This window comes from Pleurodeles waltl, chromosome 2_1, assembly GCF_031143425.1.
Source record: "Pleurodeles waltl isolate 20211129_DDA chromosome 2_1, aPleWal1.hap1.20221129, whole genome shotgun sequence".
Lineage (NCBI taxonomy): Eukaryota > Metazoa > Chordata > Amphibia > Caudata > Salamandridae > Pleurodeles > Pleurodeles waltl.
This window is the reverse complement of record NC_090438.1, coordinates 117,374,376-117,398,366: the sequence shown is the minus strand read 5'-3', so window position 1 is coordinate 117,398,366 and position 23,991 is coordinate 117,374,376. Positions and strand designations below refer to the sequence as shown.

Here is a 23,991-nt window from a genome sequence, read left to right as displayed (position 1 = left end):
GCACCTCACAAGCAACACCGTCCACTTACCAGGGACAGTATAGAGGAGGTTTTCGGGGACAATATAGAGGAGGGCAATTCCCTAGAAATAGAGGGAGATTTCAAAGCCCCAAAACCCCTACTACTAAACAATGACTCACATGTCACTCACCCCCTCCACACAACACCAGTGGGGGGAAGAATAGGTCATTATTACAAAGCATGGGAGGAAATCACTACAGACACTTGGGTTCTAGCAATTATCCAACATGGTTATTGCATAGAATTTCTACAATTCCCTCCAAACATACCACCAAAAGCACAAAATTTAACAACACACCATTCCAATCTCCTGGAGATAGAAGTGCAGGCACTATTGCAAAAGAATGCAATCGAATTAGTGCCAAACACACAGATAAACACAGGAGTTTACTCACTGTACTTTCTGATACCAAAGAAGGACAAAACGCTGAGACCAATCCTAGACCTCAGAGTAGTGAACACATTCATCAAATCAGACCACTTCCACATGGTCACACTACAAGAAGTATTGCCATTGCTAAAACTACACGACTACATGGCAACTTTAGACCTCAAGGATGCTTATTTCCATATACCAATACACCCATCTCACAGGAAATACCTAAGGTTTGTATTCAAAGGAATACATTACCAATTCAAGGTACTGCCTTTCGGATTAACAACCGCACCAAGAGTCTTTACCAAATGTCTAGCGGTAGTCGCTGCACACATAAGAAGGCAGCAAATACATGTGTTCCCATATTTGGACGACTGGCTAATCAAGGCCCATTCGTTCATACAGTGCTCAAATCACACAAATCAGATCATACAAACCCTCTTCAAACTCGGGTTCACCGTCAATTTCACAAAATCCAAAATTCTGCCACGCAAGGTACAACAATACCTGGGAGCCATAATAGACACATCAAAGGGAGTAGCCACTCCAAGTCCACAAAGAATTCAAAATTTCAACACCATCATACAACGCATGTATCCAACACAAAAGATACAGGCAAAGATGGTATTACAACTCCTAGGCATGATGTCATCATGCATAGCCATTGTCCCAAACGCAAGACTGCACATGAGGCCCTTACAACAATGCCTAGCATCACAGTGGTCTCAAGCACAGGGTCACCTTCTAGATCTGGTGTTAATAGACCGCCAAACTTACCTCTCGCTTCTGTGGTGGAACAACATAAATTTAAACAAGGGGCGGCCTTTCCAAGACCCAGTGCCACAATACGTAATAACAACAGATGCTTCCATGACAGGGTGGGGAGCACACCTCGATCAACACAGCATACAAGGACAATGGAACGTACATCAAACAAAACTGCATATCAATCACCTAGAACTTCTAGCAGTTTTTCAAGCACTAAAAGCTTTCCAACCAATAATCGTTCACAAATACATTCTCGTCAAAACAGACAACATGACAACAATGTATTATCTAAACAAGCAGGGAGGGACGCACTCCACGCAGTTAAGCCTGCTAGCACAAAAAATTTGGCATTGGGCAATTCACAACCAAATTCGCCTAATTGCACAGTTTATACCAGGGATACAAAATCAACTCGCAGACAATCTCTCTCGAGATCACCAACAGGTCCACGAATGGGAAATTCACCCCCAAATTCTGAACACTTATTTCAAACTCTGGGGAACACCTCAGATAGACTTGTTTGCGACAAGGGAGAACGCAAAATGCCAAAACTTCGCATCCAGGTACCCACACAAACAATCCCAAGGCAATGCCCTATGGATGAACTGGTCAGGGATATTTGCTTACGCTTTTCCTCCTCTCCCTCTCCTTCCTTACCTGGTAAACAAACTCAGTCAAAGCAAACTCAAACTCATATTGATAGCACCAACTTGGGCAAGGCAACCCTGGTACACAACGCTGCTAGACCTATCAGTGGTACCCTGCATCAAATTGCCCAACAGGCCAGATCTGTTGACACAGCACAACCAAAAGATCAGACACCCAGATCCAGCATCGCTGAATCTAGCAATCTGGCTCCTGAAATCCTAGAATTCGGGCACTTACAACTTACCCAAGAATGTATGGAAGTCATAAAACAAGCAAGAAGGCCATCCACCAGGCACTGCTATGCAAGTAAATGGAAGAGGTTTGTTTGCTACTGCCATATTAATCAAATACAACCATTACACACAACTCCAGAACATGTAGTGGGTTACTTGCTTCACTTACAAAAATCTAACCTAGCTTTCTCTTCCATTAAGATTCACCTTGCAGCAATATCTGCATACCTGCAGACTACCTATTCAACTTCCCTATATAAAATACCAGTCATTAAAGCATTCATGGAGGGCCTTAGGAGAATTATACCACCAAGAACACCACCTGTTCCTTCATGGAACCTAAATGTTGTCCTAACTAGACTTATGGGTCCACCTTTTGAACCCATGCACTCCTGCGACATACAGTTCCTAACCTGGAAGGTGGCATTTCTCATCGCCATTACTTCCCTGAGAAGAGTAAGCGAGATTCAGGCGTTTACTATACAAGAACCTTTTATACAACTACACAAAAATAAAGTCGTCCTGAGGACCAATCCTAAATTTTTGCCAAAGGTTATTTCACCGTTCCATCTAAATCAAACAGTGGAACTTCCAGTGTTCTTTCCACAGCCAGATACCGTAGCTGAAAGGGCACTACATACATTAGATGTCAAAGAGCATTAATGTATTACATTGACAGAACAAAAAACATCAGAAAGACTAAACAACTCTTTATTGCATTTCAAAAACCTCACGCAGGAAACCCAATTTCAAAACAAGGTATAGCCAGATGGATAGTTAAATGCATCCAAATCTGCTACCTTAAAGCTAAACGACAGCTGCCCATTACACCAAGGGCACACTCAACCAGAAAGAAAGGTGCTACCATGGCCTTTCTAGGAAACATCCCAATGCAAGAAATATGTAAGGCAGCCACATGGTCTACGCCTCACACATTCACCAAGCACTACTGTGTAGACGTGTTATCCGCACAACAAGCCACAGTAGGTCAAGCCGTATTAAGGACATTATTTCAGACTACTTCCACTCCTACAGGCTGATCCACCGCTTTTGGGGAAATAACTGCTTACTAGTCTATGCAGAACATGCGTATCTACAGCGACAGATGCCATCGAACTGAAAATGTCACTTACCCAGTGTACATCTGTTCGTGGCATCAGTCGCAGTAGATTCGCATGTGCCCACCCGCCTCCCCGGGAGCCTGTAGCAGTTTGGAAGTTACCTTCAATTATTTCTATATGTATCATCTCAACCTTAAATAGGTGCATACTTAGTCACTCCATTGCATGGGCACTATTACTACAATTCAACTCCTACCTCACCCTCTGCGGGGAAAAACAATCGAGGATGGAGTCGACGCCCATGCGCAATGGAGACAAAAGGAGGAGTCACTCGGTCCCGTGACTCGAAAGACTTCTTCGAAGAAAAACAACTTGTAACACTCCGGCCCAACACCAGATGGCGAGCTATTGCAGAACATGCGAATCTACTGCGACTGATGCCACGAACAGATGTACACTGGGTAAGTGACATTTTCAATATATATATATATATATATATATATATATATATATATATATATACATACATATTGTGTGAACAAGATTCTCACCCCACTACACGAGGTTCAAATTGACATCTTTTATTGCAAGCAACAGCCACGTACGCGTTTCGACTCAAGGATTCTTGATCACAGTAAATGAGTCCCTCTTTTCTTTCATTGTTTATACTTGCGATAAAACATGTCAATTTGAACCTCGTGGAGTTCGGTGAGATTCTTGTTCACAAAATATTTTCGAGGTTGCTCTCCTCCATCACTGAGCACCGGCAGTGGAGTGCACTGCGCCACAGTCTTTTTAACCAATTTGTGTTGTGTGTATATATATATATATGTTTAGAAACAAAGTGGTTGAAGGGTTGCTGGGCGGCACACTCCACTGCCGGTGCCCAGTGACCGAGAAGACCAATCTAGAAATTATCTAATGCCGAAAAATGTCACCGCACTCCACGAAGTACAAATAAAAGTGTATTTTATTGCAGTCAATAACCACCAACGTGTTTCAACTCACCAAGGAGTCTTGATCACGGTCCTCGTGGAGTGCGGTGAAATTGTTCACCATTATAAAACAACACACACAAGAATAACAAGCATTTACAATGTAATGGGTCTCGCATCTGCTCGAGTTAGAGCTATTAGCGTTATAAACTCATAACCCAACTTTTCTTGCCACATAAATTGATAATTGAAAGTTAAACTCTTTCACATAAGAGAGCCAATTCACAGCGCCACGGCCACCATGAGCATCATGTGAAGAGTTACACAAAAGGAAAAGAAGTTCGCTCGCAGTTAAACATAACTGCAAAAGTGCACTTAGCCTTGTACCAGGGGCGATGGCCAAGGCGGTAACAAAACCTCCCCAAGGAGGGACAAAGGTAAATCATTTTCCAATGTCATCAAAGGATTTTTGAAGGGCAAGCCCACGAACGAGTGGTAGTGATGGGCGTGAGGTGGGCGTTGTTAGAAGCCCAGATACACACCAACAAGTCAGAAAAGCAGCACATGGATGCTGCAATGCTTGTCCTGAAAAAAAAAAAATATATATATATATATATATATATATATATATATATCTATATATATCTATACATATATACACATATATATGAGAGAGAGAGAGAGAAAAAAAACACGACACTCATGTCACAAACCTTTTTTGTATACATGTGTGCTTGCCCTTGCCAAAGCACACATGTATAAAAAAAAATTGGCCCCATTGATGGTCACCCTAAGGGCTGACCAACAAATTTTTTTTTTCTTCTTTTTTACCCTGGGGGGGCGATTGGCCCCCCCAGGCAAAACTACATGTTTTTTTTTCCCCCCCTGGGGTCGGCCCGTGTTCCAAGGGCCGAACCGCCATTTTTTTTTTATTTAGTTTTTTTTTTTAATTGTGGGGGGCGCGATCGCCCCCCAAAACTGTGTAAATTATTAATTATTGCCCCCGGGGGCGGGGGGGGCGGCCCATTTACGAGGGGGCCGACCCCCCCAAAGAAGATCCCTGGTGCCTAGGGGCGTTTCCTGGCCGTGGATCGCAGCCGCGCTGCGATCCACGGCCAGGAAACGGTGCCAGGGAGGCATCGATGGAAAGGGGAGAGCCTCCCCTTTCCATCGATGCCTCCCTGGCATCTGGGGAGGCCGTTTTGGCCTTTTTTCCTCCACCGGAGAAAGAGAGAACGCTTACCTGCTTCTCTCCTTCTCCGTGGGGAAAAACTGCACATGGACGCTGCAATGCTTGTCCTGAAAAAAAAAAATATATATATGTGTATACATATATACACATATATATGAGAGAGAGAGAAAGAAAACAAGACACTGAAGTCACAAATCTTTTTTTTTTTTTTATACATGTGTGCTTGCCCTTGGAAAAGCACACATGTATAAAAAAAAAATGGCCCCATTGATGGTCACCCTAAGGGCTGACCACCAACTTTTTTTTTTTTTTTCTTTCTTTTTTTAACCTGGGGGGGCGATCGGCCCCCCCAGGCAAAACTACACGTTTGTTTTTGCCCCCTGGGGTCGGCCCGTGTTCCAAGGGCCAACCCTGCCATTTTTTTTATTTTATTCCCGTTTTTTTTATTTTTATTGTGGGGGGCGCCATCGCCCCCCAAAACTGTGTAATATATTATATATTGCCCCCGGGGGGGGGGCGGCCCGTTTACGAGGGGGCCGACCCCCCCCAAAGAAGATCCCTGGTGCCTAGGGGCGTTTCCTGGCCGTGGATCGCAGCCGCGCTGCGATCCACGGCCAGGAAACGGTGCCAGGGAGGCATTGGTGGAAAGGGGAGAGCCTCCCCTTTCCATCGATGCCTCCCTGGCATATGGGGAGGCCGTTTTGGCCTTTTTTTCCCCACCGGAAAAGGAGAGAACGCTTACCTGCTTCTCTCTTTCTCCGGTGGGGAAAAACTCTGACGTCATAAGGGGGCGGGAGGGGGGTGGGATGGAGACGCGGAAGCTCTTCCGCGTCTCCTACCGTAAAAAAAATAAATAAATAAATAAATCCTCCGGTGCATCGCACCGGAGGATTTTTAACCCCCTCCCTGGTGTCGGCCACTGGTCGTGACCCGCACCAAAGGGGTTAATAGCACCAACTTGGGCAAGGCAACCCTGGTACACAACGCTGCTAGACCTATCAGTAGTACCCCACATCAAACTGCCCAACAGGCCGGATCTGTTAACACAACACAACCAAAAGATCAGACACCTAGATCCAGCATCGCTGAATCTAGCAATCTGGCTCCTGAAATCCTAGAATTCGGACACTTACAACTTACCCAAGAATGTATGGAAGTCATAAAGCAAGCCAGAAGGCCATCCACCAGGCACTGCTATGCCAGTAAATGGAAGAGGTTTGTTTGCTACTGCCATATTAATCAAATCCAACCATTACACGCAACCCCAAAACATGTAGTGGGCTACTTGCTTCACTTACAAAAATCTAACCTAGCTTTCTCTTCCATTAAAATACACCTTGCAGCAATATCTGCATACCTGCAGCCTACCTATTCAACTTCCCTATATAGGATACCAGTCATTAAAGCATTCATGGAGGGCCTTAAAAGAATTATTCCACCAAGAACACCACCTGTTCCTTCATGGAACCTAAATGTTGTCTTAACTAGACTTATGGGTCCACCTTTTGAACCCATGCACTCCTGCGAAATACAGTTCCTAACATGGAAGGTTGCATTTCTCATCGCCATTACCTCTCTAAGAAGAGTAAGCGAGATTCAGGCGTTTACAATACAAGAACCTTTTATACAACTACACAAAAATAAGGTCGTCCTAAGGACTAATCCTAAATTTCTACCAAAAGTTATTTCACCGTTCCATCTAAATCAAACAGTGGAACTTCCAGTGTTCTTCCCACAGCCAGATTCCGTAGCTGAGAGGGCACTACATACTTTAGATGTCAAAAGAGCATTAATGTATTAAATTGACAGAACAAAGAGCATCAGGAAAACTAAACAGCTATTTATTGCATTCCAAAAACCTCATGCAGGAAACCCAATATCAAAACAAGGTATAGCCAGATGGATAGTTAAATGCATCCAAATCTGCTACCTTAAAGCTAAACGACAACTGCCCATTACACCAAGGGCACACTCAACCAGAAAGAAAGGTGCTACCATGGCCTTTCTAGGAAACATCCCAATGCAAGAAATATGTAAGGCAGCCACATGGTCTACGCCTCACACATTCACCAAGCACTACTGTGTAGACGTGTTATCCGCACAACAAGCCACAGTAGGTCAAGCCGTATTAAGAACATTGTTTCAGACTACTCCCACTCCTACAGGCTGAGCCACCGCTTTGGGGAGATAACTGCTTACTAGTCTATGCAAAACATGCGTATCTACAGCGACAGATGCCATTGAACTGAAAATGTCACTTACCCAGTGTACATCTGTTCGTGGCATCAGTCGCTGTAGATTCGCATGTGCCCACCCGCCTCCCCGGGAGCCTGTAGCAGTTCGGAAGCTACCTTCAACTATTTGTATATATATTATTTTAACCTTAAATAGGTACATACTTAGTCACTCCATTGCATGGCCACTATTACTACAATACAACTCCTACCTCACCCTCTGCGGGAAAAAACAATCGAAGATGGAGTCGACGCCCATGCGCAATGGAGACAAAAGGAGGAGTCACTCGGTCCCGTGACTCGAAAGACTTCTTCGAAGAAAAACAACTTGTAACACTCCGACCCAACACCAGATGGCGAGCTATGCAAAACATGCGAATCTACAGCGACTGATGCCACGAACAGATGTACACTGGGTAAGTGACATTTTCATTCTGCCTTCCTCTGCCTGAGCTGGTCAAGCAGCATTAGGGCAGAAACCTGTCTGAGGGGTGGCAGCAGTGCAGGCTGCCAGTAAAACCCCAGAAGACTGGGAAGAGCAATGCTGGGGGTCCTATAAGGAGCCCCCAGAGTGCATGAATCATACCCCAATACTGTTGCCAGTATTTGTTGTACGATTCCGACATGTTTGATACCAAACATGCCCAGGTTCAGAGTTACCATTATATGGCTGGACGCAGGTAGTGACCTTTGTCCAGTACACTGGTAAAATGGCTTCCCCGCTGTAGGAAGTTGGCTCTGTATGCACTATTTCAAAGTAAGAAATAGTGTGCACAGAGTCCAAGGGTTCCCCTTAGAGGTAAGATAGTGGCAAAAAGAGATAATTCTAATGCTCTATTTTGTGGTAGTGTGGTCGAGCAGTAGGCTTATCAGAGGGTAGTGTTAAGCATTTGTTGCACACACACAGGCAATAAATGAGGAACACGCACTCAAAGACTTACTCCAGGCCAATAGGTTTTTATATAGAAAAATATATTTTCTTAGTTTATTTTAAGAACCACAGGTTCAAGATTTACAAGTAATACTTCAAATGAAAGGTATTTCACTCAGGTATTCTAGGCACTTTGAATAATCAGAATATCATGTACAGTTTTGAGAAAAATGGCAATAAGCTATTTTGAAAGTGGACACAGTGCAAAAATCAACAGTTCCTGGGGGAGGTAAGTAATTAAGTTCACAGGTAAGTAAAACACTTACAGGGTTCAAAGTTGGGTCCAAAGTAGCACACCTTTGGGGGTTCAAGGCAACCCCAAAGGTACCACACCAGCAGCTCAGGGACGGTCAGGTGCAGAGGTCAAAGAGGTGCCCAAAACACATAGGCTTCAATGGAAACAGGGGTGCCCCGGTTCCAGTCTGCCAGCAGGTAAGTACCCGCGTCCTTGGAGGGAACCAGGGGGGTTTTGTAGGGCACCGAGGGGGACACATGCAGGCACAGAAAGTACACCCTCAGCGGAACAGGGGCGGCCGGGTGCAGAGTGCAAACAGGCATCTGGTTTCAGATAGGAATCAATGGGGAGACCCGGGGGGTCTCTTCAACAATGCAGGCAGGCACAGTGGGGGCTCCTCGGGGTAGCCACCACCTGGGCTAGGCAAGGGTCGCCTGGGAGTTGCTCCTTCCCTGGAGTTCGGTTCCTTCAGGTCCTGGGGGCTGCTGGTGCAGTGCTGGTTCCAGTCGTCGGGTTCCTTGTTACAGGCAGTCGCGGTCGGGGGGAGCCTCTGGATTTCCTCTGCAGGCGTCGCTGTGGGGGATCGGGGGGGTCAACTCTGGCTACTCACTGGCTTGCAGTCGCCGGGGAGTCCTCCCTGTAGTGTTAGTTTTCCGCAGGTCGAGCTGGGGGCGTCGGATGCAGAGTGGGAAGTCTCACGCTTCCGGTGGGAAACGTGTGGTCTTTAAATGTTGCTTCTTTGTTGCAGAAAGTTGCAATTTCTTGAACAGGGCCGCTGTTCTCAGAAGCTTCTTGGTCCTTTAGATACAGGGTAGTCCTCTGAGGCTTCAGAGGTCGGTGGACCCAGTTGCATGCGTCGCTGTTGCAGTTTTCGTCGAAGTAGGGAGACAGGCCGGTGGGGCTGGGGCCAAATCAGTTGTCGTCTCCGTCTTCACTGCAGGGCTTCAGGTCAGCAGTCCTTCTTTAGGTTGCAGGAATCTATCTTCCTCGGTTCTGGGAGCCCCTAAATACTGAATTTAGGGGTGTGTTTAGGTCTGGGAGGGCAGTAGCCAATGGCTACTGTCCTTGAGGGTGGCTACACCCTCTTTGTGCCTCCTCCCTGTGGGGAGGGGGGTACATCCCTAATCCTATTGGGGGAATCCTCCTTCTACAAGATGTGACTCTTACTTTTAGAGGATTTCTAAAAGTAAGTCTCACCTCAGCTCAGGGCTCCTCTTTGTTTTCCTCATTATCTCCTCCAGCCTTGCGCCAAAAGTGGGGGCAGTGGCCTGAGGGGCTGGCATCTCCACTAGCTGGGATGCCCTGTGGCGCTGTAACAAAGGGGGTGAGCCTTGAGGCTCACCGCCAGGTGTTCCAGTTCCTGCAGGGGGAGGTGAGAAGCACCTCCACCCAGTACAGGCTTTGTTCCTGGCCACAGAGTGACAAAGGCACTCTCCCCATGTGGCCAGCAACATGTCTGGTGTGTGGCAGGCTGGTAAAACTAGTCAGCCCACACTGGAAGTCGGGTATGTTTTCAGGGGGCATCTCTAAGAAGCCCTCTGGGTGTATTTTACAATAAAATGTACACTGGCATCACTGTGCATTTATTGTGCTGAGAAGTTTGATACCAAACTTCCCAGTTTTCAGTGTAGCCATTATGGTGCTGTGGAGTTCGTGTTTCACAACCTCCCAGACCATATCTTCTTATGGCTACCCTGCACTTACAATGTCTAAGGTTTTGCTTAGACACTGTAGGGGCATAGTGCTCATGCACATATGCCCTCACCTGTGGTATAGTGCACCCTGCCTTAGGGCTGTAAGGCCTGCTAGAGGAGTGACTTACCTATGCCACAGGCAGTGTGAGGTTGGCATGACACTCTGAGGGTGACTTAGTCATTTTCTCCCCACCAGCACACAAAAGCTGGGAAGCAGTGTGCATGTGCTGAGTGAGGAGTCCCTAGGGTAGCATAAGACATGCTGCAGCCCTTAGAGACCTTCCCTGGCATCAGGGCCCTTGGTAGTAGGGGTACCAGTTACAAGGGACTTACCTGAGTGCCAGGGTTGTGCCAATTGTGGAGACAAAGGTACAGTTTAGGGAAAGAACACTGGTGCTGGGGCCTGGCTAGCAGGGCCCCAGCACACTTTCAAATCATAACTTAGCATCAGCAAAGGCAAAAAGTAAGGGGGTAACCATGCCAAGTAGGAATTTCCTTACTCCCGCACTTATGAAGTTCAGTGAAATGGAGCTGCGGTTCGTAGGGGGGTGCCTCTGCTCATTCAGGGGTGCCCTCACACACAGGTACCTGCACCCTGCCCTCTGGGCTAGGAGGGCATACCATAGGGTTGACTGACAGTGACTGGGTGCAGTGACCTGTAGTGAAAGGGTGCATGCACATTTTCACCTAAGCTGCAATGGCAGGCCTGCAGACATATTTTGCATGGGCTCCCATGGGTGGCAAAATACATGCTGCAGCCCATCGGGAACCCCTGGTGCCCCAATGCCCTGGGTACCTAAGTACAATACAATAGGGACTTATAAGGGGGCATCAGTATACCAATTGTGGGGTGTGTAAAGTCCTATCCAACCAGATTTAGAGGGAGAGAGCACAATGACTGCGGTCTTGGTTAGCAGGATCCCAGTGAAAACAGTCAAAGCATAGTGACAGCAGGCAAAAAGTGAGGGTAACATGCCAAGAGGGTACTTTCTAACAAAACTCTTTCCCTCCCGCCCCAAAAACAAAGGACAATAAGGTTAACATTGTCCAGTTGCATCTTCATTAACTAAGTGGAAATATCTGGAGAGTTCACCTGCATTGGAGTCGTTACTCCCAGGTCTGTGCTCCACTGTATAGTCCATTCCTATAGGGATATGGACCACCTCAAAAGTTTGCCATGTTCACCTTTTATTTGCATTAGCCATAGAAGGGGCTTGTGGTCTGTTTGAACAAGGAAGTGAGTGCCAAACAAGTATGGTTATAGCTTCTTCATAGCCCAAACCACAGCAAAGGCCTCCCTTTCTATGGCTGACCAACGCTTTTCCCTGGGGGTCAACTTTCTGCTTATAAAATCTACAGGTTGGTCCTGGCCCTCTATATTCAATTGTGATAGTACTGCCCCAATCCCTACCTCAGAAGCATCTGTCTGCACAACAAATTAATTGGCGTAATCAGGGCTTCTCGGTATAGGAGCAGAGCACATGGCCTGTTGAGGTTATCGAAAGCCTTTTGGCAACTAGCTGTCCATAAAAAGATTTTTGGACATGCTTTTGGATGTGAGGTCACTTAAGGGGGCTACAATCGAGCCATAGTTCTTAATGAACCTCCTATAGTACCATGTCAGGCTTAGGAAGGCTCTGTCTTGGGTTTGAGTTGTAGGAGCAGTCCAATCTAATATGGCTTGGTTTTTGCCCTGGAGTGGTTGAATCTGCCTCCACCTACTAGGTAGCCCAGATAAACCACCTTTCTCTGCCCTATCTGGTACGTTGATGCCTAGATAGTGAGGCCTGCTTTTTGCAGAACCTTCAATATACTCCCAAGGCTGACCAGGTGATCCTCCCAGGTGGAGTTAAAGACTGCTGTATGGTCAAGATAGGCTGCACTGAAGCTTTCCAGGCCTTGTTGAACTTTATTCACCAGTCTTTGGAATTTTGCAGGGGCATTCTTCAGCCCAAATGTCATCACTGTAAAGTGATAGTGCTCACTAGGAGTGGAGAATGCTGTTTTTGGTTTGGCATCCTCTGACAAATTGATCTGCCAGTAGCCAGCAGTCTGGCCAAAGCTGCTTAGATACTTGGCAGAAGCCAGTGTATCTATTAGCTCATCTACCCTAGGGATAGGATGAGAATCTGTTTTGGTCTCAGTATTGAGGCCTCTAGTCCACACAGAGCCTCATCTCTCTTTTCCCATTCTGAAAGTGTGGTTTTGGGACAAGGAATACAGGAATAGCCCACGGGCTGCCTGAAGGCTCAATAACTCCCAGGTCTAGCATCTTTTGCTTATCAGCTTTGATGCACTCTCTGGCATTATAAGGCTGCCTGTAAATTTTACTTTTGACAGGCAGGCTGTCGCCTGTGTCAATGGTGTGTTCACACCATGTAGTTTGACCAGTTGTCAGAGAGAACAGTTTGGTTAACTGTCCTAGGAGATTTCTACAGTCATTCTTTTGTGACTCAGATAGTCTGCAAGTACAACCCCATCTACTGAGCCATCCACTTTAATGTGGGAGAAAAGGTCACTCTCTCCTTCCTGTCCTTCATCAGTTGCCATGAGCAATGTCATGTCAGCTCCATCATAATAGGGTTTCAGGTGGTTCACATGAAGCACCCTGTGGGGGCTTCTAGGAGCGCATCGGTCAACCAGATGGGTGACCTCACCCTTTCTCTTCACAATAGTGTGTGGTCCACTCCATTTGTCTTGGAGTGCCCTGGGAGCCACAGGTTCCAGGATCCACATCTTCTGTACTGGCTGATAATCAGTTAGCACAGCCTTCTGTTCATGTCACTGCTTCTGCAGGTCTTGGCTGGCCTGAAGATTTTTTGGAAGCCGTCTTCATGTATTCGACCGTCCTCAATCTGAGTCCTAACATCCACAGTGTCCTGCTTTGGGGGCTTGAGATGTTGCTTCCAGCCTTCTTTGACAAGGGCAAGTGGACCCCTAACAGGGTGTCCAAACAAAAGTGAAAAGGGGCTGTAGCCCATTCCCTTTTGAGGAACCTCCCTGTAGGCAAAGAGGAGGCAAGGCAACAGGACATCCCACCCCCTTCTGAGTTTCTCTGAGAGTCCAATTATCATGCCTTTGAGGGTTTTGTCAAACCTTTCCACTAACCCATTGGTTTGTGGATGGTAAGGGGTGGTGAACTTAAGTTATACCACACTCCTTCCCCATGGATTTAAGGAAATCAGACATGAAGTTTGCATCTGTCTAATAGCACCTTTTTAGGAAAACCCACCCCTGAAAGAATTCCCAGGAGGGTTTTGGCCACTGCAGGGGCTGCAGTGGCCCTAAAAGGAATGGCCTGTGATACTGGGTGGCATGGTCCACCACCACCAGTATAAATCTATTTTCAGAGGCTTTGTAAGAGTCCAGGTGACAAACAATATCCACCCAACCCTCTCAAAGTGTACCCCAACTGCTTGTAGTGGAATTAAGGGGGCCTTTGTGGTGCCACCTGTCTTGCCACTGGCTTGGCCGGTGACACAGGAGCGACAGAACTCCTTAGTGTCTTCAGACATTTGGGGCCAGTGAAAGTGAGGGACAAGCCTGTCCCATGTCTTGCTTTGCCCCAAGTGGCTTGCAAGGGAAATGTCATGTGAAAGGGTTAACAAGAACTCCCTGAACCTCACGGGAATGACCAGTTTCCTGGTGGCACAAGGTTTAGGGTCCCTTGCGTCTGAATACAGGAGGCTGTTATCCCAGTACACCCTATGGGTACCACTGACATCCCCTGCCTCTTGTGCTGCAGCTTGCTGCCTTAAGTGTTCCAGGGTGGGACAAGTGTTCTGTTCCATGCTGAGTTCCTCCCTGGTGGGCCCCCCTGCACCCAAGAGCTCATCTGTGTTAGCTTGGAGCTCTTCTGGTGTAGGTTCCACCCAAGAAGTAGATTCATCTCCCTCAGGAGTAGAATGTTCACTGGAAGCTTGAGCAGCGGGTACGTTTTTACTGCCTGCTCTTCTTTTTAGGAGCCTCTTGGGCCATTGTTCCAGGCTACAGGGCTTCTTGTTCCCTTTTCTTTTTGGCCTGTGCTCTGGTAAGGGCAAAGCTATGCCCATGGATGCCCAGCATTGCTATATGGCCCCCGACTCCACTTCAGCCCAAGCTGAAGTCTCCAAGTCTTTACCTAGCAGACACTCTACAGGTAGATCAGAGGACACTACAACCTTTTAGGGCCAGTAACCACCAGCTAAAGTCCATAACTGCAATGGGGTGGCATAAAGTGTTATTGTGAGCATCAGTCACTTGGTATGTGTGACCAAGTAGGTGTTGCTCAGGAGATACCAGTTTTTCAGTCACCATAGAGGCACTGGCACCTGTGTCCCTGTAGGCGGCCTCAAAACCATTAATTAAGGAATGCTGCCTGTACTTACCCTTATTAAGGGGACAGGCAGCTAGGGTGGCAAAGTGAATGCCACCATCAGAGACCAGCTTCAGTGGTCTCCTGACTAGCCCAGAGCCCACTATAGTCCTCAAGTGATCCCAGCTACACTTGTGGACTGACTACTGTTGTTATTGTTACCACTACTATTGCTAGGGGCTCTAGGAGTAGAAGTGGTATTTAGTAGTAGGTGGCTTGGTGCCTCTCTTAGGACAGGTGCTATCACTTGCCCTATGGCCTTTATGCTTACACATGTAGCACCACGGTTCCTTAAAGGATGAGGAAGAGAAGTTAGTCCCACCCCCAGAAGAGTTTTGTGGGCCTGATGACTTTTTTGGTTTCTCTTTGTCCCCACCTTTGTCCTGATGCTACCTGCTTTCTTCTTCTTGTGGTCACACCTGTATGAGTTTTTCTATTCACCCTGGTGCGAACCCACCTGTCCGCCTTCTTTCCCACCAGGTATTGATGCAGCTGATCAGAAAATTATTTAAAATATGCTCTCTCAGAATCAGGTTGTATAAGCCATGGTAATCGCTCACTTTGCTCCCATGCAACCAGACTTCCAGAACTTAACAGAGCAGTCCACAAAATCTATCCAGTCCTTGGAGGACATCTTCTTCTTCTTCCTGAACTTAATTCTATATTGTTCAGTGGTTAGACCAAAACCATCTAAGAGTGCATTTTTCAGTGCTGTATAATCATCTGCATCATCTTCTCTGACAGTGAGGAGCTTGTCTCTGCCTTTGTCAGAGAAGGAGAGCCACAAGATTGCTGCCCACTGTCTTTGGGGGACCTTTTGTTCTTTAAAGTCCCTTTCCAAAGCGGTGAACCATTTATGAATGTCATCTCCCACCTTGTAAGGTGGGACTATCTTGCTCGGGTTCCTAGAATCATAGAAGTCCTCCCTGACCCTGGTGTCCCTAAAGCTAAGATTGCTGCCACCATGGGGCACTAACCCCAAATCCTGCCTCTCCCTTTCCACTGCTAAGGCCTCCCTGTCTGGTGCTAGCTGCTGCTGCTACAGCCTCAGCTTGGCCTCTTCCAATCTGTTTCCTGTGCTCTTCATGTAAGGAATCTTCCTCCGAGTTGGAGCAGTGGGTCTCCTGAGGGGACATGGGTATTGACAGAGGAGGACCTATCCCTCTTTCTGGGACTCTCTGCACCAACCCTCTAGGTGTAAAAGTGGGCCTACTGGAATGACCCCCCTTTTCACTGCCTGCAGTTCTCCTAACAGAGCTGTGGTGTTCCCCAGATTCTTCTCGACACTCCCCAGTGTAGCCTAAGTCTTCCCTGTCTAAGATGGAAGGGACATTCTCTACTTCCTCCTCATGGCTCTGTTGTCTTGGTCAGCCTGGAGCAGAAACCCCCATAGAAGATTTTTATTGGGATTTCTCCCTGTCTTTAGCTTCCTGGAAGCACACATCTCCCTCAACTCTTGGAAAGTAAGGCTCTCATAGTAAGAGTCTGGGGCCTGAGCAGTGTGCTCCACTGAAGACATCTTGTTAGTGGTGTGGGTGCACCGGTCTACTCTTAACTACTAAGCTCCCTAGAAGAGTTTGGAGCAAGGGCTATACTGCCCCCTAACTTACCCAAACCAGGAGACTAGAAATCCTCATCACTAGATGAAGTGTGTACCTAACAACTAGTAATAGTCCTTCCTGTGGAAAATAACTAGTGACAAAGTGGTAAGCCAATTGAAAATGTTGAATCCCACTGCTGCACCGCCAATGTAGGAAGCTTGCCTGGTGTGGTAAGCACCTATGATGTTGTTACCTTATACCAGGTCTAGCTATCACCTATTCATGAAGTGTAGACAGTGTGTAGGAAGCCAGGGCTCTCTAGAAGTAGCTGTGGATGAGCAGCCAAAACATATCTAGGAGACATGCAAAGCTTATGCAATACCACTATAGTTACACAGCACTCACACATGAAAGAACCACACAGTGTTACAAAAATAAAGGCACTTTTATTAGAGTAACACAAATACTAGAATACTAATACAGTCCCCCAACTCTAGGTAAATAAAAACACTATTATATGCACATTAGAAATCAGTAAAGAGTGTAAAAAGCAATACGTGTTGTCAAAAGCAATAGAAAATTGTGTAGGCCCTAGGGGAGGATGTAGGAAGCTGGCTCTGTATATACTATCTCAGAGTTATATATAGTGTGCACAGAGTCCAGGTGTTCCACAGAGGCAAAAATAGATGATAATAATGCTCTATTTGTGGGAGTGTGGTCGAGCAGTTAGGCTTATCAGAGGGTAGTGCAAAGCATTTGTTGTACACACAGACAGTAGAAGAAGCATGCACTCAATGACCTAACTCCAGACCAATATGATTTTATATAGAAAAATGTTTTGTTAATTTATTTCTAGAACCACAAGATTTAGTTTGCAGGTAAGGACATAAAATAAAAGGTACTTTGCATATATATCATCAGGACTTTGTTTACATTGTCGATTCTATTCAGTTTTCCTAATGGCAACAAGCTATTTTAAAAGTGGACACCTAGTGCATTTCTTCAGCGGTTCCTGTGGGAAGAAAAGATAGTACTGTTTTGCAGGTTAGTATACAACTTACAGTTCTTAACTCCGGGGTTTAGTTAGTCCTTCGTTGGGGGTTCAAGTTAACCCCAAACACCCACCACCAGCAACACAAGGCTGGTCGGGTATAGAGGTCAAAGAGGAACCATATTAATGTGGGCTCCTATGGAGATGGGGCACTCTGAACTTGGTCTGCTGGCAGGCAAGTACCTGCGGTTTTGGAGAGCAGACCGGGGGGTGGGGGTGGGTTTTGGGGGTTGTTAAGAGCACTGGAGGGGCCCCAAGTAGGCATAAAAAAACACGCACCCTCAGCGGCCCTAGGACGGCTGGTTGCAGGGTGCAAACAGGGCCTATGGTCTTCAATGCAACTCAATGAGGGGAACTTGGGGTCACTCTGAGGCTGCAGACAAGGTCCAGGGGGGTGGCTCGGGCAAACCACCAGCTGGACAGGGAGGAGGGCCGCCTGCTGGACGATGCTGCACCGGGGGTCAGTTTCTCCAAGGCCTGGGGTCAGTTTCTCCAAGGCCTGGGGTGTGCGGGTGCAGTGGTTCTTCAGGCGTCGGTTATCTTCGTCCGGAGTTCGCGGTCAGGGGGGTCCTCAGGATTCCCTCTGCAGGCATCTTCGTGGAGGGGTGGAGAGGTCAACCCAGGCAGGGTACTTGCTAGCAATCGCCTGGGGACCCTCGCTGGCTGGATGGACCACCTGAATACGGACCGTGGACGTCGGGTGCACAAGGGTCGAAACTCACGCATTTGGAGTGAGGTGAGAGTCCTTAGTTGTAGGTTTTCTTTAGACAGGGCCACTGTCCTCTGGAGTTCTTGCACCTTCTAGGTGCAGGGCAGTCGTCTGGAGTTGGCAGATGTCGCTGGTCCCACTGGATCTGTCGCTGTTTTTTTTTTTGTTGCAGGTTCTTTGAAGCAGGAGACAGGCCTGTAGGGCAGGGTCCAAAGCAGTTGTCTTTTCTGCTGGGCTTTTTAGCTTAGCAGTCCTTCTTGTAGGCATCTCCACTAGCTGGAGTGCCTTGGGGCACTGTAACACGAGGCCTGAGCCTTTGAGGCTCACCACCAGGTGTTACAGTTCCTGCAGTGGGGGGAGTGTGAAGCACTCCACCCAGAGCAGGCTTGGTTTCTGGACTAGGGCACCAGTATGCCAATTGTGGGATGTGCAACGTCCTAGGCCAGTGTTTCCCAAAGTGTGCGCCGTGGCTCCCTGGTGCGCCATCAGAACTCACCAGGGGCGCTGCACACTTCTAGGGAACACTGAAATGCTTTCATTTTCATACTACCGTAGGGCCCCATTCTAAAAGTACATCACATTTAGAATGGAGCTTTACAGGAGTATGAAAAGAAGAATCCCAGTGGAAATAAATCGAACTTGTTAGGGTTTTGCAATGTTATGTTGTAAGCTGTAAAACCCATCAAGTTTGATTTGTTTCCACTGCGAGTCTCTTTCATACTATGGTACAGCTAACAAAACTGCATGGTAGTATTACAGAGAAAGACTTGCAGTGGAAACAAACCAAACTTGATGGATTTTACAATAGACATAACATTGCAAAAACCTAACAAGTTTGATTTATCTGCACTGTAATTCTTTCTGTTTCATACTACTGTACGGCTCCATTCTAAAGACAAGTTAAGTTTAGAATGGAGCCGAAAAGTAGTATGAAAAAGAGAGAATCACAGTGCAAATAAATCAAACTTGCTAGGGTTTTGCAGTGTTGCATAGTAAATTGTAAAACCCATCAAGTTCGATTTGTTTCCACTCAATGTTTAATTATTTATAAATCAAAACGTATCTGAAAGCTCTCCTCTGAAACATGTGGCTGCTGCAGCTAAATATGCATGTACAGAACATTGAGGCAGCGGTAATCCTAAAGCCATCTTGGGCCTCTTCAATCCATTTACAGCCTCTCCCTGCCCCTTCAGTTCACTCTTGCATCTTTCTCCCAATGTGGAGCTTTTTCGTCCCTCTCGTCCTTCATCTTTCCCATATGTGCCTTTGCTCACTATAAATTGCTGATGCAGAAAACGAAGGCCCAGTTTATGAAAAGTTTGTGCCGCATTTGCGACATTTTTTATGCAAAAGCAGCGCAAACTCACAAAATATTATTGTATTTTGTAAGTTTGCGCTGCTTTTGCGTCAGAAAATAATGTAAATGTGGCACAAACTTTTCATAAATATGGGCCTAAGTGCCAGTCCTTAAAAATAAGTGCCGTGCCCACCACTGGAAACCCAGTGCTTAATTTGTAGATAAAAATGTGATGGTACTCAAAGCTCTCTTTTGATACAAGCGGATGCTGCATTAAAATGTGCGAGCCTTCTCGGGCCTCTTTTATCCATTTACAACCACTCCCCACTCCTTCAGATCACTCATGCAGCTTTCCACTTTCTCACTTTGTGATGCTTTTTAGGTTGTCTCTTCCTCCACATTTCACATACGTATCTTTTGCTCTTATTAAATGTCTGTTGTAGAAAACCGGAAACCACCTGCTCAAATTAAGCCCTGCGTAAAGCACTGGCTCAAATTAAGCACTGTTAGCACTGCAATTCTTCCTCTTTCATACTACCTTACGGCTCCATTCTAAAGAAGTTATGTTTGGAACAGAGCCGTATGGTAGTATGAAAAAGAAAGAATCATAGTGCAAAAATCAAACTTGTTAGGGTTTTGTAATGTACATTTGCAGCCCTGAGTAACCCATGTGGGAATGCCATGTGGGGATGTTATGGAAGCCACAGCTGTCAGCGTCTGGAGTGGTTTGGACCAGCACATGACGTCTTGCCTAATAAATAAAGAGCGTGTCCATTTAGGCAGGGTCAGGCCCAATCAGGACAATGATAGTGTTACTTCTGTCCGTGTTCTGCAGCTACTCAAGAAAAGAGGGTAATCATGAAATTACAAAAATGTCAACATTTAAGAGGAAAGTGGGAAATTAAAAAAAAAAAAGAATCTGGAGAATGTATTTCTCCCCTTGAGGCCTGAATCAGGTCTATGGTCATATATGGGACTTCCAAGTGTGGTGCTGGAGGATCTGAGATCAAAAATGCTAATGTGAACAAGGAAAAAGTGCTATGGCAGGCAGAAAGAGCGTGACAAAAATGTTGTGCACTGGCCTGCGGCAGCAGATTACTAGCAGTGCGTACTTCAAGTCACTAAAGACAAGTCCCTATCGCAGAAGCCCTTTATCGGCTTCATCCCAATTATTTTTAGGAAGAAAAATGGATGTGCTCCCGAATCATGGCTTACATCCCCCCACCTGTCAAAAAAGTGACATAACGAGGAGCCGCAGCCAGTGGCCAATAGGTCTAGGGAGCCACGGGTTGAAAAAGTTTGGGAACCACTGTCCTAGGCAACCAAATTTAGAGGGGGGAGAGCACAATCTCTGGGCTCCTGGGTAGCAGGATCCCAGTGAAAACAGTCAAAGCATACTGATAGCAGGCAAAAAGTGGGGGTAACCATGCCAAAAAGTGGGTACTTTCCTACAACATCTTGTGACTGATTGTCTTCCAAAATGCAGTTACTTCAGGTTGTCCTTACATCAATGAATCGTGGATTTGTAAAGTGCGGCTAATCATCCTTAGGGTCTCAAGGCGCTGATTGTGGGCGTGCTGCTCAGTCGAAGAGCCAGGTCTTGAGGTCCTTCCTGAACTGCATCAGTGATGCCATCTGCCTGAGCTTGAGGTGTAACGAGTTCCATGTCTGGGCTGCTAGGTAGGAGAAGGATCTTCCTCCTGCTGTGCTTTTCCTCATCTTGGGGACGGCTGCAAGGGTTAGCTGAGTGGAACGGAGACATCTGTGGGGTACGTAGAAGGCGAGGCTGTGTTTGCGGTATGCTGGTCCTAAGTTGTGCAATGCCTTGTAGGTGTGGATCAGGAGTTTGTGATGCTCTTGTTGACTGGAAGCCAGTGTAGGTGTCTGAAGTGGGAGGAGGTGTGGCTGTGTCGGGGTGTATCCAGGATGAGTCTGGCTGCTGCATTCTGGACTCTTTGAAGTCTTGATTAAAGTTTCTTGGTGATGCCGGCAGGGAGTGCGTTGTCGTAGTCCAGTTTGCTAGGTATGATTGCTCGGGTGACTGTCTTCCTTGTGTCTTTTGGAATCCACTTGAAAATCTTCTGCAGGAGTCTGAGGGTGTGAAAGCATGACAGACAGCGTTGACTTGGCGGGCCTGTTTATAGTGAGGAGTCCAGGATAATGCCCAGGTTGTGTGCGTGGTTTGTGGGGGTGGAGACGATTCCCAAAGCAGCAGGCCACCAGGAGTCGTTCCAGACAGAAGGGGTTGAGTTGATTACAAGGATCTCTGCCTTGTCCAAGTTGAGCTTGAGGCAGCTGGCCTCCATCCAGGCAGCGACTGATCTCATCACATCCTTAGTGAGCTTCAGGAGTGCAACTGTTGTACCACACCCTTTTCCCGATGTAAACTATTGCTTGAGGACCTAGGTGGCATTTGTGATTGAAGTTGACTATTTTCCATGTTGGGTGATCTATCGCCTTGCTAGCGTTCCCCCCCCCCCAACCTTTTATATTGATTGCGCCAATGACCACCATTTGCGTGATCAACTTTTTGTGGGGTTCTGCGAGGCAAAGAAATGGCTAGGCTGTGCAGAAGAGGATCTTGTTGGTGTGGATGGTCCTCTGTATTAAGATATGCTAGTCACTGGCTAAGAAGCACCCTCCGTAAGATCTGAGAACGCATTCCACCCTAAGGTTACCACTGCTTTGGCACACAGAGAGCCTGTCCTTGATATCTGCCAGACTGCCGTGTGGGAGTCCGGCACACATTCACAAAGCACTACTACCCTCACGCTGGGTCTGGTGGGAGGAGCATTTATCCTGCACAGTCCTGCAAGACATTTTGGTCTGAGCCCACTACTCCTACCCTTCAATTTGGGAAATTACTGGTTTTTATCTATTCTAAGTTGAGGAACCTATGATTAGAAGTATTCATAAGACAAACAAGGTACTTAACTTCTGTTAGTTTTTCAGGTGGATACTCTAACCTCAGATTCCTCATCACCTTCCCATCTCACCTTTCTTTGTAATGGTTGACCTCTAACATCTGCAAATGTCACAAAAATAGAAATCAGCATATCAAAAATTGAAAACGCTGCACCTGCGGAAATGGGATGGAAAAAATAAGAAACTGACAGTGCGTATGTGGTTCTGCTCCTATACTACCATGGTTGCACACAGCCAGCGCAGAGCTGCACAGCACCACCTATTGGTGCATTAGAGCATTTCTGGAGAGAAGTTAATCGATTGTCTGACTCCTGAGACATATTCTAAGGTGAGAAATCTTTGGTTAAATAGTGAATGTACTAGAAAAAGCATTACTAAGTATAAGTAACTTCTCCAACATTTTCACTGTTGATAGATTCACATGCAGCCCTTCCTGGTGAGCAGGTCCAAATAGCTTGCAGTTTTTAGCCTTTGATGTCCCTGACTGTAAAATCAGAAAGGCCTCCACTGGGCTGACATGTCAAATCACTGGGTAAAATGCACACGAGCAGAATATGTATTCTGATGTGATGACACAGCTTCACAAAACCATGCAGGAGGCTTTCATCTCCATTGCAGCACTAAATGAAATATATGGAGCATTTCCAGTGGGCGTGAAAGATATTTGAACCCACTGGGGGAAATCGCAGTACTGTCCAGAAAACCTACAGTAAGAAAGTAAGCACAGCTTCACAAAACAACACACTGCACGTCATCTGCAACAGCAAATGTTACTTTGTTTAAATTATGGTTTTGGTGTAAGATTTTGAAATGCTTTTTTTCTGGAATGCACAGCGTGATTTCTTCCAAGTGTGATTTTGTGCTAATTTTGTTCCCTACTTAATAGCAATGGGCCCTGAATTTGCTTGAGTGAAGTTTTTTTAAGCTAATGACTTAAGTTTTATAGTGCTCTATTTGCAATAGTTTCTTCTTCAAAAAAGTCAAGCAAAGCTTTACCTTAATTTGATGACCTAATTAGTTGTGTTTGCCATAACACAGACAGTATTGTAAATGTGCTACTTAACCATTTTATTGAGTTTGTATTTGAGAATGGTTCCTTGTGGATGTAGAGAATGGGAGCAATGTAAGTAATACAAATGAAACTTGTCTCTAAGAAAATGTTACATTTATCAAACCTGTGTATGTTTTTTTTTTTACAGATTATGGTGCAGTCCTTTAAATTTGCTTATAAACTGGGCTGTTGTTCTGTTCTTTTAATTTGTAGACATTTGATTCCTCTTGCAAACTTAAAACCAGTGACCCAGGTGACACCTGTCCCGGCTTGGAGTGTTCCCCCTATTAGAAAAGGAGGAAACTACCAGAAGATACCAGGGTACAATCCAGAACTGGGTGAGTCCTTATTATGAATACCTGTTCGGTAATAATGGCTAATACAGCATTGCTGGTTTTAGGTTTGCCTTTAATAGAGGTGTACCACCATTCAGGCCAAACGTTGTGTAGCTGGCTTCTGAAGGAACATGGCTGACGTGGAGCAGCCTTTCCAAATGCTGCATGGAAAACAAAGTATCCTTGTTAAGCCTGAGGAACAGGATTAATAAGCTTTAAACAACCTTATCTCCCCAAAAGTAATTGCGCTGACATGTCAGATCGAGAGTATACAAAAGAGTGATCGATGGAATGCTTGAATCAATCTCAGCCACTGGTAATTACTCGGGATGCATCACAGTCAATTAATTTGCACCCCATGCCACCTCAGTTTGGACCCAGCTATGTGCAAATCAGTCTTG

General features: G+C 46.2%; 1 protein-coding gene across 1 annotated transcript in view; it reads left to right on the top strand.

Moving 5' to 3' along the window:
- The window catches only part of LOC138259421 (UDP-N-acetylglucosamine transferase subunit ALG13-like), a 790,124-nt gene that overhangs the window by 415,146 nt on the left and 350,987 nt on the right, over positions 1 to 23,991 (top strand). The window contains exon 12 of the mRNA XM_069207173.1: positions 23,469 to 23,593. Coding sequence (XP_069063274.1) covers positions 23,469 to 23,593 — 125 coding nt within the window. The remainder of the gene's footprint in view (positions 1 to 23,468; positions 23,594 to 23,991) is intronic.